This window comes from Lates calcarifer, linkage group LG6 (genome assembly GCF_001640805.2).
Source record: "Lates calcarifer isolate ASB-BC8 linkage group LG6, TLL_Latcal_v3, whole genome shotgun sequence".
NCBI classification, from domain to species: Eukaryota; Metazoa; Chordata; class Actinopteri; family Centropomidae; genus Lates; species Lates calcarifer.
In genome coordinates, this window is record NC_066838.1 from 18695801 (window position 1) to 18714438 (window position 18638).

General features: G+C 41.4%; 3 protein-coding genes across 6 annotated transcripts in view; all 3 read right to left on the reverse strand.

Annotated features, from left to right (window-relative positions):
• Positions 1-18638, reverse strand: part of cnbpa (CCHC-type zinc finger, nucleic acid binding protein a) — a 144716-nt gene that overhangs the window by 104624 nt on the left and 21454 nt on the right. The window lies entirely within an intron of this gene.
• Positions 972-4525, reverse strand: LOC108900180 (5-aminolevulinate synthase, non-specific, mitochondrial). The gene is made up of 11 exons (XM_018701095.2): positions 4358-4525; positions 3898-4085; positions 3565-3741; positions 3254-3385; positions 2944-3163; positions 2673-2857; positions 2375-2554; positions 2089-2253; positions 1723-1991; positions 1385-1547; positions 972-1252 (listed from the first exon to the last, which is right to left on the reverse strand). The coding sequence occupies exons 1-11, from the start codon at positions 4411-4413 to the stop codon at positions 984-986; spliced, it is 2004 nt and encodes a 667-aa protein (XP_018556611.1). The 5' UTR covers positions 4414-4525; the 3' UTR covers positions 972-983.
• spo11 (SPO11 initiator of meiotic double stranded breaks) lies at positions 5983-13087 on the reverse strand. Its single transcript, XM_018701099.2, has 13 exons — positions 12442-13087; positions 11544-11657; positions 10664-10752; positions 10204-10268; positions 9975-10085; positions 9528-9614; positions 9070-9106; positions 8766-8875; positions 8544-8643; positions 8110-8147; positions 7646-7722; positions 7129-7240; positions 5983-6580 (listed from the first exon to the last, which is right to left on the reverse strand). The coding sequence occupies exons 1-13, from the start codon at positions 12552-12554 to the stop codon at positions 6461-6463; spliced, it is 1173 nt and encodes a 390-aa protein (XP_018556615.1). The 5' UTR covers positions 12555-13087; the 3' UTR covers positions 5983-6460.

Genomic DNA, 18638 nt, shown 5'->3' on the forward strand with positions numbered 1-18638 from the left:
ATACAGTGCAGCTCAGAGGCCATCTGAGGACACTAAACTGAGGAAAAATGAAAAAACAAAACAAAAAGAAAAATAACTGGAACTTCCCTCTCAACAATAGGAAAATTATCAGTGGTAACCAACGAGAAAACAACTGTGCATCAGGCTATGCTCATTTCTAGTTTGGGGCCCCTAGCAGTAGACAGCCACTGTGTCCTGCTCACACCTCTTGACTGAACAGAGAAACTTACCTGGGGGAAGCTCCCACTCCTCTTTAGATAGTCCACAGCTCCTCCCACTCAAGGAAGTGACAATTAAACAACTCATTAACTTACAGCAGTGATTTTATCCATTACCCAATGAATAACTGTTATACAGTAAAAACATTACTAAACTTGTTTTAAAAAAACACACAAGATCTCAGACTGCCTGAAATCGATATATATATTCCTCTAACCTCTCCCAACCTCCCCCCTCATCTATACCACACTTGGCACATTCCCAGGGACTTTGACCATAAAAGGAATTCAAATAGGAAGTGACTGGTTTTGCATTTCCTGAGTCCAAACCAGAGGAAACAAAGTGCAGTTCAGAGGAGAGGTGAGAAACACAAAGTCAAACAAATACAGATGGTAAAACACCCTAAACTTCTATCAGGTTTCCTTCAAGTTGTTATGTTTCTAGTTCTTATGTTTAGGTGTTCTAAAACTGAATCCTGTATAAAAATCCTCAGTCAAATGCTGTGTATTTCTTTGTTAATAGTGGCATCTTACTCAGCTTACTGATGTAAATTATGCATTTTCATTTACAAATGCTTCACCTTCTGAAATTATTTTTAGCCAACTGCTAACTTACCAGTTGTTTGATTCATGAATAATGCCACATGTGATACATGAGTGTGTCAAACATGGCTGTATTCCTAACTTTCATGATGGAAATTATGTTTATTTCATATATAAATCAACCTCTAACAATGAAAACAGGAGAGTAAATGAACACTTTACTCATATACATTTACTGATGACACAGAGCAAGTTATACACAGCAATATATTTAATATAAATAAAATAAATAGCTTCAGTGGAGTTAGGACTTGGTGCTTTACTTGATATCAGGCCACTGCTGATATCAGTGTGACTGAGGCCTGTGAAGTAAGACTTCTCTCTCTCGCTCATCAGCTCGAAGTGAAGAGGCTGCTGGCAGAAGTTACACTCTGCTGAGGAGTGTGGCCTCAGCTCTAAACCCACCTCCCTCCATGTCTTCACCAGCCGGTCTGTGGAGACAAAGAAGAGGAACACAAACAGGTAAGGAAACGACCAGTTAAATTATCAGAAAATTCTTGGCACGCTATCCAATTTACTGTGACTAATGGGTTGTAATTTTATCAAATTTATGGTGGACGCACCAACAAAATAGTACATCATCTGCGGAGTGTGGTGTGGTGTGGGGGCGATGCGCAGCAGCTCCTCTCCTTTCGCTACGGTGGGGTAGTTGATTGCCTGGACGTAGATGTTGTAGCGAGACATCATGATGTCACAGATCTCAGTGTTTTTCTCTGCATCTGCAACCTGCCACACAGATACACCATATATTAAGATTCACATTTCAAAGTGTCTGTGAAAATGACAGCATACCACACACCATTTAAGGATTTATTGCACTGACTGCCTCTGTACCTAATAATATACCATGACCTGAATGGCTGGGAATTGTCACAGATGGATAACTTATTTCTTTTCTTACCCGGACAGGGATAATATGACTTGGGCAGTGGACCACCGGAAGGCCCGAGTCCATCAGCATCTGCCTGAGCAGCTTGACACTCCTCTGATGTTTCCTCCTGAGCACCTGGCCCTCTTCAGTTTTCAGAATCTTGATGGATTCCCTTGCCCCTGCGAGCAGCATGGGGGGCAGGGAAGTGGTGAAGATGAAGCCTGCAGCGTAGGAGCGCACTGTGTCCACCAGAGCGCTGGTGCTGGCAATGTAACCGCCCACACAGCCAAATGCCTTGCCTTGGAAACAAAACCCATAACAAGTCAGAGAGGGCGCATATGCAGCAGACAAGAGTGTTGTGAAACGTTTCCAATCAGTAGGGAGGCTTTCACTTACCAAGGGTTCCGGAGATGATGTCCATCTTGTGCATGACTCTGTCTCTGTCTCCAATCCCACCTCCTCTGGGCCCATACAACCCCACAGCGTGCACTTCATCCACAAAGGTAAGAGCCCCAAACTTGTGGGCAACATCACACATTTCCTCTAGTGGGCACACAGCCCCTGTGGAGAACACAGTGTTCATCAGCCTTATTTCATTTAATTTCGTTGTATATCAAATATAGGGATGTGATGCTTGCTGTGAAAGGCTTTGTAAACACACTTGGCAGGGCTGTGTACTTACCGTCCATGGAATGCACTGTCTCAAAGGCAACAATCTTTGGAGTTGAGGGGTCTGACTTCTCAAGCAGCTCTCTTAAGTGGTTGACGTCATTGTGACGGAAGATAAACTTCTTGACTCCGCTGTTTCTTATACCCTGAATCATTGAGGCATGGTTGCCAGCGTCAGAGTAGATTTCACAACCTGAATGAATAAACAAAAGAAAGAAAGTGTTGACTCTTAAAATGCCTGGTATAAATTTCAGTCTACATCAGATTCAGTTTAGTCATGTTATAATATTACCAAGCTTTATTTTATGTACCTGGTAGCATTTTTGCCAGTGTAAACAATGTGGAGTCATTAGCTACAAAGCAGGAAGTGAACAGCAGCGCTGCATCCTTGCTGTGCAGGTCAGCTAGCTCCTGTTCAAGTTCCACGTGGAATTTGCTCGTCCCTGATATGTTTCGTGTGCCTCCTGCACCAGCACCATGCTTTCGCACAGTCTCACTTGAAGATAATAATAATAAAAAAAAATGAATGAATTTACTGATACTGATCGGGGTAATCAATCAATTATCTGCGTGCCTACTCACATGATAGCTTGGGTGACTTTCGGGTGACGGCTCATGCCAAGGTAGTCATTGCTGCACCACACAGACACGTCTCTCTTTAAATGAAAAGACTCTGAGTAGTCATCCGCCATGGGGAACGAGGGGGCACGCCTGTTCACCATTTTAAAAACCCTGTATGTGTGATCTGTCTTCTTGCTTTCAATCTTCTTTTCAAAAAATGTGTCATACTGGAATGTGACAACTGATACAGGAAAACAGAAGGAGAGTTTTGTAAGCTTCAAAAAAATTCTCGTATACAATGAATTATTGCTCAGTAAGAGGAATTTCTTACCTTCAGGAAGATTATCCTTTAACAGGTGAGACACTTTGGAAGACACTGGCTTGAAAAAGCTTTTTGGTGCCCCTCTGTTGGCCTTGTCTGCCTCGATAAGATCCACAACTGATACATCCACACCGGTTTTCCCTGATTAACAAAGATGCACACTGTTAATAATCTCTAAATCAACGCATGACATTTATTGGCTATGCACTTTAAGTAACACTAGAATGTGTGCTCAAAACAATGACCTTTCACAATTTACATAACTGTCTTACTGCATGAGTATCCAGTTACAGGTGTGGTGTGCTTGTGCGGTTACTTACCTGTATGGAAAGAGTGCATTTCCTGTATGTCCTCCTGCAGCTCCACGCTGACCTTTCTTACTACCCTGTTATTTTTCTGCACCATCTCTGCAGCCAGGAATGGGCATTTAGAGCCTACATCCTGGCCAGCAGGTGGTGTGGTGCGTCCTGGTGGTAACTTGACTTCATGTTTTTGATCTATACAAGACAGGAGTAAATTCCTAAATTATAATCATTCCACAAATTTAAAAAAAAGAAAGAAAAAAATATCATGTGCATTTAAATCACCATTAATTGTATTGATCTAACAGTTCTAATATTCGTCTTATAACTGACCATCATTTGCTGAAGTACCTTTAAATGCAGAGGATGATGAAGACAGAGCTCTGGCCAGAGGTCTGGAGGCCAGGTCCATCATCACAGGGCACTTTTGGGCATAGTTCACCAGAGATGACTTTGCAGCCAGCTGCAGGAAGACACTGGGTGCAACTGTAAGGAAAGGACACCGACGAATCACTACGTCCATATGAGATAATCTTGACCTAAATGGGAAGGAGAAAAGGGGAACAATCAAAACGTGTCGAAATAGTTTTCCTGTGAATTTTCAAGGCAAGCAGAGCTGACACTGGTTACATATATTCCATTAAGTTCAGATATAAAGACAGTGTGATTAAGAAACGTAATTGAAGAGTAAATAGTCCAATTAACAGACTAAACTGTTTAGGTAGCATTTAAGAATATTTTCTATCAAAACATATCTCATATTAATGTTGCCCTTATCTTCCTCAATTATCAGCTAACAGTTATCCTTTACCTGAACACATCCCAGTCGACCTTGATGTAACAGATCAAAAACGTCTTGCGAAACATGACTGACTCCACATTAATCTACTACTGCTGAGAGCAGAGGATGTTATGTTTAAAGCCCAAGAGACTACTTTCATTCACTCTGCTCCGTAGTCAGCTGTCCTTGACAGGCGGAAAAGGGAGGGCCTCTCAAGGGCCAGTCTCTCTACTGTATGATATTGCCTAAGACAGAGGAGAAGAAGAGCCAGATGGCTGCTACTGACGAAACCAAGGAGCCCCCACCATCCCATACATTACAAAACAGGGGCTGGGTCTTTGTTTCAGATCATACAACCCACAAAGTCAAATTCAAAGTTATCATCTGGTGAATACTAACTGGCCTTGACCCAGAAAACATTGAGATCAGCCAAAAATAACTACACAACTTTCATTAACTATGCAGTTTCACACATTCCAATAATTATTTTCACGTCATCGACAATATTATCAATCAAAACACAATTTAATTTTAAAACTGGTATTGACAGACATCCTTTTTTTAAAAAAAAAAAAAAAAAAAAAAAAAACAGAGCCAAAAACATCTGTATCCAGCTGTTTTGATTGACCTCACTTATTCTCTATTGGATTTTATCCATGGCTGATGCAGCAACAATTTGAGGTTGTGAGATTTAGAAAGAAATTCACACCTGGAACAAAGATTAAGGTACAGGTGAAATGTATTTGTTTTTTGCTCAGTTTAATTAAGTAGGAGCTCATCATCTCATTGATAAACTGGTGGCAGAAAAACTGTTAGCTAATCTGCCACCAGCTGAATCACCTGCCATGGAAACTATCTCTGCTATATAAATATATACAGTTAAAATGCATTTGCTATGTTAACCCACCTGGATGACGTTTTTAAAAAGTACTGGAGTTCAGTCTTGTGTCCCTCGTTTTTCCTTAGACTATTCTTCTTTCTACGTTGAGGAAACCCCAGCCGGTGAATTACAACACGGTCGGTCACTGCTGTGACGTCGCAGTAGTATGTTGCACAAGCCCACAACCACGCCCACCGGCAGTCATGTAATAGTACCGCCGAAGATCGTCTAGTCCAACAGGACGCACACTACGTCTGTATGTTTTTCACAGTGACATAATGTCTGAATGTCAGACGTTGCTCGTCCCTTTAGCCCCAAAGACACTATTTACAATGTCAACGTGTAACACAAGTAGTAGAATATTTACTTTAGTACAAACTTAGGTACACATTTGAAGTACTTTGTTTTTTCCCCCCATTTCACCACTTCTAGTCCACTACAGTTCAGACAGTATTGTCATCCTTTATCCTCCACTATGTTTATTTGAGAGCAGTTACTTCACCAAAATTTTTATTGCAAAACATAATAAGATCTTAATGCATGGTTATTGATGTCTGACCAACACACAAAGAAGTAAAAATTAGGAGTTATGCTTTATTTTAAAGGTTCACATGACTACAGATGACTATGATGATTACATGATCAATAGTAATGACTATGAATAATAATATCGCTGACAGGGGTCATAATGAGAAGGTTACTTTTACTTTAGATACCTTAAATACATTTTGGTGCTAATGGTGGGACTTTGACAATGCAATGTTTTTTTTTTATTCTAAGTGTGTCTGTGACGATGACTGACCAACATCTACGACAGAGCAGATAGTATGAGCTCTTTACCTCTTCCTTCACTGTCACTGATTCATGCATCCAATCCACACACTGTTTCCACCTGCTGGAGAATACATTACATAAAGAACTACAGCATGATCATTGATCTGTTTTACTGTACATTAATGACTTATCTGCCTCACAGATACTCCAGTTCCAAACCACTAAAGATAAAGAGAATGACCAGGACAATGCTCTGACTTCTCCTCTCATGGAATTAGAGGTTTTAATGATATGTTGAGACATTTCTGAAACACAAACATGTCCTTGGTGATAAATATTCAAACGTTACAAACATTACAAACTCAAATTTATATTTTTCTGTCAAGGTTAGGTAGGACAGTTAAATAGACAATCTCTCTTTTGCTTTGCAACCTGCTGCAACTGTTCCTTTTTCCTTCCACTAGATGGCAGCATTGTGCTCATACCCAGCCCCCATAACGCAGCTTGTTGGGCAGGTAAATGCTGGTGAGGAAATCAGGCGCTATGGCTGCCAGGGACTGTATTTCAGCCTTGACCCTCGTCTGCTGCATCAGTTCCATCTACAACAAGAGCAAACACGCGATTTCAAGGGGCATGCAAGAGGAAGCCGTGCAAACAAGCATAAATCATCAGCCTCCACAACAGAGTGGCTATTCTGTATCCTCAGTATGAGTGAGCTGGGAGTCCTCTCACACACATTCCTCTGCCATGTGTCACATGGGCAAAATGTTAAAACTGTGTAAAGCTCTGAGGAAGAACACTTTTTTCTCCTTTTGATAAAGTAGCAGGGGCTTTAACATTATATCAACTAGGCATACAAAAGGTGAGCGTGGTAGGTTAGGGGTGTGCTAAATGAATAATCACAGATATCACTGATATCATCATAGTTACGATTCTCATTGTCAAGGTTAAAACTCATGTTCATCCAACTGAGTCAAATGATTGTTAGTGCTTCAGTGGGACAAAACATAAGAATAAAAGCCAAAGGAAAAGTATTCAAGAGCTATGAGATGGAAATAAAAAGTGATACATTTCAGTTACTTTCCTTTATCATACTTAATTGAGCACAAAAGTTCCTATGCAACTGTTTCCCCTCTGTTTTTCTCACCTCTTTCTGCCAGTCTGGTTGGCTGGTTAAGTACGGCCTTTTAAGGAGGCTACTGAGTTTGCTTTCATCTCTCTTGGTGAGGGGGATCAGAGCGTCCTCTGGAACCCGCAACCTGAAGAATGAAATGTTGATTTTACTGCACGTGACCAAATTAATTTCCTGAAAATGACAGCAGGCAGAAGGCGGTTCTGTTAATGGATGTTGTTCCTACAGTACGTTTCCTCACATTTCCATAGACTCTCAGTGAGGAGATCTATGTACATTTAGTGGGAAACATATGAAGAAGAACTGTATAGACTACAATTAAATGTATGTCAAAAAGTCCTTTTGGCCTAAATTTGTTTAAGGGGACATATACTTAAAACTCAATATGCCCTCAGACGCAATTCCTTGAAGGGAAAAAAAAGTGAGGGCGACAGCAACAGAAACCAAAACAAACAATCTAAATGTCCCCAGAATATAATCCCAATTAGAGGCAGGAGGAGGAAGTAGGAAGTAGCGAAAGTTGAGTCCAAACCTCTGGAGGTCAGAGGGGAGGAGGCCTAGCCACATAACGCTGGGGACGGTTAGGCTGTGGGCCTCAAACGACATGGCCTGTGGAAAAACCCCATGCACACACAAACACAAACACATACGCCCAGGCACACACACAGCTTATACGCATGGTATACCTCAAATAAACACACGGATAATCAGCATCGTACCTGCATAATGCAGTTATACCCAACACATGTTCACAATGAAGTTAATGAACGCAGGGATGATTACACAAACATCGCAACCATCAGCAAAGACACTGCCACACAATCACTCAACATTTTCACCCCATACCATGTCAGTTTAAATATTATGAAATGGATGATTGCTCCATTTTTTTAAACTTAAAGAGGGGCATAATTACATATTGCTAACAGAGAGACACTGAGCAGGCCACATTGGATAATATACAGTACAGGAATAACTGGCACTGGCGGGACTCACCACTGATCCGTACTTGTAGATACACATGATCTCAATGCCTGGGAAAATGAGAGGGAGAGGGAGGGACAGAGACACGCTGCAATCACCAACATACCAGAGCAATTATCCTCTAAGATGTGTAACAGAGCTTTGAACAAAGTAAAGCATTACATATGTGTCTCGCCATGCAATGGGAAAAAGGGTTAGAGGTATGGAGACTGACGGAAACAGAGTCATCCCGCCTGGCCAAGATCACGCTACCGGAAATGATAGCCAGACTAGGCACTATGATGTACCGGACAGGTGCTAACATCTGCTGGCTTAGTGGGACATCCTACTATGAGTGTGTGTGTGTGTGTGTGTGGAGATGAAAAGAGAGACAATTGTTGTTAAATGTGTGGAAATATGTGAAGAATGTGTGAGAGGTAAAACTGGTTTGCACAGATGATGTGTACCGTGAGGGTCGGCATCCACCAGGGCAAAGATGGGGATGTGCAGCGTGTCCCAAAGCTTCCTCACCATCAACCTGCTGTTAACATCTGGCACGCCTTTACCCTGAAGCACAGAAACACACCTGATATGCATACAGAACTCTGATAATTTCCTCTTTGAGAGGACACTTAATTAATACAATTCAAGTCACATTTACAAAATCACAAAAAAAGAGGTGAACATACTGTGATTATGATACAAGGACAGAGCTTTGTGCAGAAGTCGTCATCTAGCAGTCTCTGGAAAGTTGCATCCTTCTCAACTATCATCACAAATTTTGCAGATGATACAATATCTGAACACAGTCAAGGAAAACACAGACCATGCAACCATACAATCTTTTCTGCACTTAGAAAGAAATACTGTGTATGTAGAATACAATAAGACATTCACAAATGTATCTACAAGTGGAACCCACATGCATTAACAGTGGGTACAAATTTTCTCACACAGAAACAGTAAAATGCTCAAACACCCAACAAAGGATACTTCTAATCCCACTAATATTTGACGAAACTGCAACAGCCTAAAACAAAACAAAGACATGAAAATTGGTTCAACCAGTTAAAGATGTTTGTCATTAAAATCTATTCCTGTCTAATGTAAGCCTTGGAGTACTAATGTTGCCTTGGCTCATTGTAAGGTACCCTGTGGAGTTGTTGACACCTCATGGTGCTGCGGAACAATGCTTCCATATTGTTTGTATCACATGTTCTATCAGCACAAGTGGCAGAGATACACATTTCTGCCAACTGTGACTGGTGGTGAGTTGGAGCCAGTAAACTGTGGCAATGTGGCATAAATCAAATTTTTGAAAACATTTAAAAAAGGCTTTGCAAATGTTTTATAGGTAGGAAATGTATTCAGTATGGAAGGAATAAAAGCAATGTGTTGTGGTGAAACAAATTATATAACTAAAACTGTTGGTGTCTGTTTATAGGACTTACAGCAGAACTGGAGTGGCAATCGATCCTTGTGCCATCCTCCTCCATGTAACGCAGATCACCTGCGATTAATCCCTTGGACGTGGCCAACTGGTGATGAAAACATTACGCACATGTAAGTTAATGCACGGTAATATTAACAAACAATACACACAATGTGTACACATACTTATGACAGTGCCTCTTTGAATTCAACTTTAATTCAATTTCTGTTTGATCAGGAGAAAAACCTTTTTTTCCACAGGTGTTTCCTGAGATATGAAACAGAAAAAAATACTTTAAAAAAGCACTAAACTAACAAATTTCATCTGTGGGACCTGAACTAATAATAACAAAGCATATCCAAAAACATTTTGCACAAGGTTTTAATCTCTGAAATGTGTGTTTTCTACTATGCAATCACATTATATGTAAATTGTTTCTAACATTAACATGGATGTGCACTCTTACCACATGAAGTGATCTGCGAGGAACCTTTAGCATGCAGGAAATATCATCCACAATGCTGTCAACTGTTGTCTGTGAACCAAACAGCTGTGTATTGTTGTAATAGATGTCTCTGCGGACACAATATGTAAATCTTTGTGAGAGCACATTTAGCAAAACCAAGAAAGAATATGAATTTTATCTGGCTTTGGTGGTCACTTAAGATGTGAATTGATGGTGAATTGATAACCTTTTTCGTAGCATATGAGTTGCTCTGCACGAGTCTGTAGATGACTGAAAGAATCTTGAGAATTTGTGCTTTTAACAGAGAAACAAACAAAAAAATTACAACTGTCTCCAAAACATTAAACACTGTACTGACTAGCATGAGTCTTATATCACATCTTTAAAGGGCTGGACTGAAAAAAAAATCTGTTCTTAATTAGGATATCCATGTGGTAAACCAATCCTTAAAAGCCTCTTTCAACATGTTCTGTCTCTGCCAATTTGTCACCTAAAACTAAGTCTGACTTTTACTGCCATTTGTGCAGTTGATGCATATGTTCACAATAAATATAAATGAAAGCCACATGAAGTACAGTACAACTGTGGAGGTTTTTTGACTAAAAGGAATGTCGGCTGTCAAGAACAGCAAAGATGCATATGAAGCAAAATGAGAAAATAAACCAAATGAGGTGTGAGTATCTTCTCACCAAATTTGGTGACAGATGAAGGACAGTCGCTCCTAATGGTGCTGACAGAACTTCCTGAACTCATCTGAAGCCCGATGGCACTGTCAAAACTTAAGTGGAAAGTAATGAAAGAAAAATGTGTGAAAGTTTAAGTGGAGAAGAAGGGAAGAAAAAGAGGCCATTCACGAAATCTGCACAGATTGTGTGTGTGCTACATTTACTTTTTACAGCTTTGAAAATCAGCTCCCACCTGTAAGCCATCTAAAATTCCCCAAACCCTGAGGGCTACCTATGAGAGAGCCTCCCCCGTACTTCACTGTCCTGATTCCTCTGTGAAACCTTTGGCGCTCAATCTGTGGGATTCTCACATTTGAAAGGGCGAAGTCAGAATGTGCTTAAAGGTGTGGCAAGGTTTGATCCAAACAAGATCAGACAGTCTGCTTTGTTCAGAGCATGAGGTCTCTGCAGCCTGGTCACATTAAAAGCCCCTTGCAAATTTGAGTTTGCGTGTATGTGTGTGTGTATAGATCTGTGCTTTTCAATTCCTTATCTCTCTGTCATCTTTTGAGCTCAGGAAGTTATTTCAACTTCAAAGTTTTACATTTTTGGTTGCCTGTGCAGTGAGCTTAAAACACCCCTTACACAAATTCAGACAGAGCTGAAGTGTGTATTTCCTCTTTAAGGAAATTAATTAGATCATCTTGTGTGGCCTGACCTCCCACAAAAAGACCTATGTTGGTAAATGTTTATTTATTTCTCTACACAGCTTGACTGCCCCTGTTTATCTTTTAAAGGTCAGACAGCTTAACACAGATCCCACATAGTTGGTGTGTAAAATGACTACAGTATTCAAGGTGGGGAGGAAAACTTTTCACACTATGGTGTGTTTAAATCAAGTTACCTGACGTTGGCCCAGCTGGACCTGTTGGGCAGTGCCAGGACAGGGGCCTCATCTTTGGACAGACTGGTCACTATTCCTAGGATTATGTTTTCAATACGGGTCAAAATTTCCCTGCTGGAAATAAAGATACAATGAGGATGACAATATATCAGAAACATGAATAATGCAGGCGCAGGGCACAGAGGTTCTGAAGGTTTTTCATGACATCTCCTGATGTGCACTTTTTTAGTCTTGCTTGTATATAAAACAACTGTGAGGATTAATGTTAAAAATGAATTTACCTTAAGATTCACCAACTATGAAATGAATTATTGCCATCCTGTTTTACCTGATTGATCTACTTGTTATTTTGACTCCAAACTTTGAGCTTATTATCTGCGATATATGATACATTTAATCTATTACTTTAACTTAGTGTATCAACAAAAAGATGCATATAACACCTGTAATCTTAAAAGATTTTCCATTAATTTATCTTTATTCTTTTCTTTCATCATCCTGCTCTCCCTAGTATGTTTGTATTATGTTGATTACTTGCAGCACACTTGTTTGTGCAAGTACAGTTTATATGGAAATACCAACCAATTTTATTTCATCCTAAAGAGTTTAATCAGACAATGTCATTAGCATGTAAATTTAGCATATGTCCAGAAAAGGGCAGTGTACATAGCTAGCTAACTAGCTATAATTGTTAATATAACAAAAACGCAGATAACCACAGCGCATAGTAAAAGTAGACGTATCAATCATCACACCTGATTACATTATAATTAGAAGTAAAATACCAGCTGCGTTAAACGGTCATTTTGCTGCCGGAAAGACGCAGAAGACAAGCTAACAAGCTAACGTTAACCTAGCTAACATCCGGTTATCTTGCAGCTGGTGATTGTGGACTTACTGGCTGATTTCCTCCTCGACTCGCAGGCAATCTGTCAGGACTTGGACATTGTTCAGCAGCTGAACCCGGAGTTTATCAATTTCAGAAGACAGTTCTGGTGCCCGGGATCCCATCGTGTTATAAACTGTTAACCATTTTGTTATTCACTGACAAATTGTTTCCCGCCAAAGAATTTCGTTGCTCAGCTGACTGGTAGAATTTCCGGCTGGGAGATTTCATCTTACAGTGTTGTTTTGGACACAGAGAGACAACAGAAGCATTAATAACTTCGGTACTTCCACTGTATTTACATGGCAAGACAATATGCACACGTTGATATGCTTAAATGTTGCCTATTCAGTATCTGTACTAGTTTGGTCTCTCATAGAAGATCAATAGTAGCCTAAAATACATTTACCTAAGTATAAATTTGATGCACTGTCACTTCAGTATTAACATTTTCTGTTTCTTATTACTCCTCAGCTTGACTACATTTAATTTATTCTAGTAAGATAATCAATGATAATACTTGATGCATGATGAATACTTTTAGTTTTGATGCTTTAAGTTCATTTTAAATGCAGGACTATTTACTTGTGCTGGTTTTTTTTTTTGCTACTTTTACTTAAAGACTGTGCCATTTCTGTGAACAGTCAATAAATCAGTTCTTCATACCACTTCTTGTGGTTTACTTTTTTCTTTCATGTGTTAAATCTTCTCCTCTCTGTATTTATGTGATCAGGTTGCCACACTTGAGAATGCAGGCTGTACCAGACTAAGTAACCTACAGTACGTATAAGTCCTGACATGCACCAAACAGCCTGGAAATGACTTCAAGAACCTACTAGTCCTCTTCTTCAAGGTAAAGGTCAGTGCACATTTGCAAGTCAAGCCCATTAATAACATCCAGGACTGTGTGTGGGCCAGTTAGCACCTCATTGGTGTAAGGTAGTAGGGCCTATGCTGGTGGTGTTTAGAAAAATCCCCATTAGCACCCTCTGTGGCACTCAGTAATGAGACCCTTTATGTGAGCTTGCTGCTACTTGTCCAAAGGTGTGTCTACTGTATGTGTGTGTTTCTGTTTGTGTGTGGTTTCAGTAGAGTGGGTGGAGAGTAATTGCCTGTGGTTAGAATCCCAGAGAAACCAAATATATATTGTATCTGTCAGCCATGTGGAAGTGATTTTTAACTATAATTTTGATGATGGTTGTGTATAACGATAATGCTAGCCAACATGTGTTTCAGGGCTATGAGATGGTACAAATCTTGCTCATTCTTCCTTTAGCAGTTCACTTCACTGAATCAGGCAGTTACTGACTAATTACAGCTGTTTGATGCTCCAAACATTAAAATGACATTAAGTAAATATGACGCCCTAAGGAAATCCCACATATTGCTTCATCAACAATCCTTCCAAACTTGTTTCTGTCTTTTTGTTGCATCATCTTGCAGTCATGTCACTTTTCTGTTAAAACAGAGAATTGTGCTTAGATTCTGTAACTATTAGGTCATCCAGCGTCCCCACCTTTCAGAATTGCTGGCAGGCATGCTGTGTGTGTTTGCAGAGGCACTGCAGTCTTTCTTTCACAGTGTGAAGGCCTGATCAGAGTGTGTGGGAGCCAGGATCTAAAGAGAAGAGGTCCATGCCCCTGACCTGACCCTGAATATTTCCTAATGTGCAGCTCTACCAAAGGTCCCCCTTTCCCCTGAGTGGATTTGACAAGCTGCTTCCGTAGTAATGGCTCTTAATTTCTGAGTAATTGCTATCTCTAAGTGATGAGGGACAACCCCTCACCCAAGCCGAAAAAAAATCTTAAAATGTGGAAGACCACAGGTTGTGGGGGTCCTTTTTCTTCTGTTCCAGACCCCTGCTGTTCCTTTGGCCCAGGAGAGATTTGTGTCGAGTGTGAGGCCCTAACCTGAGGAGACAGAGTGCAACGAGTCATGTGCTTGTCTCGGGATGAGTGTTTGTGCTGGGCTGTAGGGGGGAACATGGGGGAAGTAGGGGCTGCAGGGTCAGAGGAAAAGGGGGGGGCACCCGCTGCAGGTGAGGGGGATTAGCTGCAGCTAGAGGCCCAAAGAAACTAAATACAGATCTGTCAACCTAATCCTCACAAATAGAAAACAGAGCTGCCCTCCCTTCACAATCCACATAGTTCAGCACATCCACCTCCTGTTCCTGCCCCCCACCCCTGACTTTCTACCTCAGGCCCTCCTGCTCCTCTGTTTCTCATCAGCTTTTGGCCTGGGCCAGACTGGTTATGCTGCCTCCTCTCTAATGGCTCCTTAGACCAGCATCCTCTAAAAAGGAGCTGACTGATCACCCAGGGTCCTCTCTGATTGACAGGCCAACACTGCATTACAGAGTGATGAGAGCAAGAGTCAAAGGGGCAAAGCCTCTTGCTGCACAGACAAGAATCTAAATGGGACCTCTGGCTAGAGCTGCATGGACCTTTATCAGGCCCTCACACCTCAGTAATGGATGCTGATAAGTATGTGGCTGGGTGAGGAGACCAGCTCAGTGTCAAGCCTGGAGTCTGAGCCGATGACACAAGTGACAGAGTGCCTGAGTGATAACATCCTGCAATGGATAAGCCTCGCTAAGCTGGGCATTATGGGAAGCTTAACTAAAACAGAATCTCTGACTGTCACTGACACCAACTATAACTGATGGGTCTGGCTGAACTGCTGAGAGTTATGAATCAGATCCAAGCTACTCTGGTGTTCCCGAGTACCATATCCACCATCAGACAGACACTGGAGTGACAGGGCATTGCAGTTGCTGGTTCCAATTTGTATTTGGTTCCTGATTGGTAGAATATTTGCTGTAGCTTAGATGTCTTATTGAATATTTTATCGCTTTCTTTTTTCATTAGCATTGAGCAATGAGCAAATAGCTATTTAGCAACATAAGTAATCTGTCTGACCAAACTTTAGCTCTTCGAACATTAGTCTCTTTAGTTTTAGTTCTTAAAGGTGCTATATGTAAGTTTTTGCTATCACTACACTGCCAACATTAGCATTAGCAGCTGGAACTTCAGCCATCATTAGAAGAATTTAGAATACACCCTTTGGGCAGCTTTACTTCTTCATCCTCTCATGTTGGACTGAGGGCAGACTGGAGGTTTAAGTGACTCACTATTGTAAAGTGGTAATATGAGATGGGATGGAATGTGGATAGCTGGTTAGCATGCTAACTACAGAAGAAGAGAGGAAGTGATAGAAATAGAAGCAAAACAAAGAGTCAACATTGTTTGATAAGTAAACAGCTGTTAATGCTACTGTTGGCTCTGTAGCCATAGCTAAGACTTACATATAGCACCTTTAAAAATGTAATGATGTGTAGCTTGAAATTTGCAAAACTAAATGGATTTGATAAGATATTCAACAGCACTTGGATTCAATCATTCAATATTGCATATTTTTAAAAATGTGATCAAACCCAAAAACTAAATGGGATACGCAAAGTGAACTATTTCAAAGCTGTTTTATATACCCACCCCCTCTCTTTCTTCTGCCTGTCTCACAGCTGTGTCTCATATGTTCATGAGGCCCCTGGAAGTGTGAGACACCAGAAGGGGAACATTTGCAATAGCTCAGCTCCACCTGGTTAGGCTGTTTTAACAGGCCGCTGGTTTGTGCAGTGCACACAGTGGGGTTACGCCAAAAACGAAGACAAGGGTGGACAGGACAGGCAGACAAGGAGGGGGGAGAGAGGAAAAAATGTGACTCCACCCTCGCTTGTCCTTGCACCCCGACCCCACACTGCTTCATTTGAGGGTCAGTTTACCCTGAAAAAAGTTTTACTGTATCGTCTGTTGGTCTGCTCGGTCAGACCCCCCTCCGTCGAACCTCATCCGCCTCCCTGCATCCACAGGCCTTCAAAAGACTGCTGCCTGCTGCTCTCTGAGGCAACACATGAAATAAATATTAATCTGACCTCTGACCGCATGCTTTGAGCTGCTAAATAGAGATAACCAGGCAGACGGAAAAAGCACAAATGCTTAGCATAGATAAAAAGGAAGAAAAAGATGTGGTGTGTTTTCTTGTGTTGTGGGGGTGTGAAAGGGTTTCATGGGGTTTTTTCACTGCATTGCTGTGTGGTCTTCTTCTGAGCTTGGTATCATGCTCCAACCTGTTGGAGCAGTGTGTGTTTGCGTAGATTGTCCTAGGTCATAGTGGAAAGCGTGTGTGCACTCAAAATGCTCTGAGCAAAATTCTGAGTTTGAACTAAATTAAATTTTGAGATTAAAGCCTGTCTAAACAGAGAACAGAAAGAAGCAGTTGGCCATAATTATGATATTTTAAGATGTTGTGAGAGCAGCTCTGGGCTTGAATGATTTACATCTACTGGCCCTGCTGGCAAACGTGTGTACACTCTCTTCAATGGCCTGGCAGGTATTATTAGTGTTTGTTTTATTTTGCTACTTTATTGTCTTAAATGTAATGGTACAGGTACTTGACAGTGTGTATCATGGGTTGTCTAAATATGTTAGTGGTTGTACGTATCTTAAACTAAATATTGAGTTTAGTGTGAGATACTTGAGAGAAATTGTGGCTATTCTTTTGGCAGTTTGTTTTCTATGTGGGTGTCTTTGACGGAAGGTTCAAACACTGTTTGTTCTGCTTTTCTGCTTTAGTTCTCCTTGTCAAAGGCCCCTCAGTGCGGCTCACCCAGCCTGGCCTCAGCCTGTGCCCACTGTTTACTGTGACTGTCACCAAGCCCATGGAGGCAAAAACAAAGGGGGGTCTGTTCCCATTGTCCTGCCCAGGATTGTCAGCCCGTCTCTGGGCACAAACTGAGCCGAGGGCTGGGGGTTGTTGGAGGAACACCGGAGGGTTTGACCTCACCAACCTTACAGCAAGGGTAAGAGAGCAGGAGAACGAGTGTAAGACAATGACACAGAGGGAAAAGAAAGTGAGAGAGAGAGAAAGACAGGAAGATGTATAGTTATAACTGAAACCAAGACCCTTTCAAGTTCGCTGTCGGAAACTGCTGTAATGTAAACACCTGCGGCCATTAGCTGATTCTATCAGAGGCACCGGATAGAAATGTTTATATGTTACAGGCTACTACTGAAAGGCCATTTAAAAGCAAATAGAGGATTAGATATACAGAATGGGTAGTGGCAGACTATGTAAGCTTTCAGGCTGTAAGCCATGTCATTGGAAAAAGAGGAGTGGAACGCCTTTGAAGACAAGAACAACCACATTAAATGGGCAGGAAGGTGAGCTAAGTGTAGAATACCCCAAGACACGCTCTGCCTCCTTTTCCTCCCTTCCCCTGTTTGCAATCATAGCTTAAGCTGTCTGGCAGCCTCTCTTGCTGTGCCATTGAAGTCTGATTTTATTGTCATAAAAATCACCTGGCAAGCTGTAGCCCTTAAAACATCTCAACTATAGGGAGCTTTTAAAACTCCACTCTCTGTGTAGTGAAAAAGCTTTAGGAGGTCTGTCGAGATAAAGCGGTCGCTCCTGGCGTGAGGGCCATCTGAAATCCCTCCGTCTGTGTCAGCGAGAGCAGAGCATTCAAGAGGGTCAGGAGCGTTCCATTAAAGTGTGGTGTTTAAGAGGTGCTGGGGCCAGGGGGGCAGATGGAGCAGATGAAGCAGCTGCCAAACATCTGCACCCCTCCTTCGCAGTCTGTGCTCTGTCTGTGCACTGCCGCCTTTGTCACAAACTTCCTGCTCCAGCAGTGGGGATAGAAAGCTTGGATATCTTCAAAAATGCAGCATGAAATGGCAGTTGTGAAGCTGTAATGCAGCCTCTTTTACATCAAAGGATGACTGACTTTTAACTCTCACAACCACGTGACCCAAGGCATTCAGAGAGTGCACCTGCAGATCACTGAGTAACTATCTTAGAGGCAACATTGCGACTGCATGTTTCAGCCTCTCCCACAGTATTGAAGTATTCATCCACAGAGGCAAATAATTACTCTCTGATATTGACTCTGTTATTTTCCAAAAGCACACAAATGCTGCAACGCCTTTTGTCACTGTGTGCACATCTGTCATTATTGAATCCACAAGTATACAGCCACTAGGAATTGTGGGAAAGGAATGACGAAATGTGCTTTATCATAAACTGAAGCATCATGATACAAATCCCCTCCTAATCCGTTTTGTATTTGCACATGTAGCCTCAAGCCTTTCTACAACTGGTAACAAAGGCCAAGTTAGCTCTATCTCCATTAGACAGCCACAACATTCTCTCTC

Bases quoted from the DNA above. Each gene is read 5' to 3' on its own strand.
- LOC108900180 (XM_018701095.2), bottom strand. From the start codon at position 4,413: ATGTTTCGCAAGACGTTTTTGATCTGTTACATCAAGGTCGACTGGGAT. The intron at 3,742-3,897 runs GTACTTCAGCAA...TGTCTTGTATAG, and splicing joins ATCATCCTCTGCATTTAAAG to ATCAAAAACATGAAGTCAAG. The intron at 2,858-2,943 runs GTGAGTAGGCAC...ATTATCTTCAAG, and splicing joins AAAGTCACCCAAGCTATCAT to TGAGACTGTGCGAAAGCATG.
- spo11 (XM_018701099.2), bottom strand. From the start codon at position 12,554: ATGGGATCCCGGGCACCAGAACTGTCTTCTGAAATTGATAAACTCCGG. The intron at 10,269-10,663 runs GTGAGAAGATAC...CTCTGTTAAAAG, and splicing joins TTCATCTGTCACCAAATTTG to CACAAATTCTCAAGATTCTT. The intron at 8,876-9,069 runs GTATCCTTTGTT...GACTGTGTTCAG, and splicing joins AAATATTAGTGGGATTAGAA to ATATTGTATCATCTGCAAAA.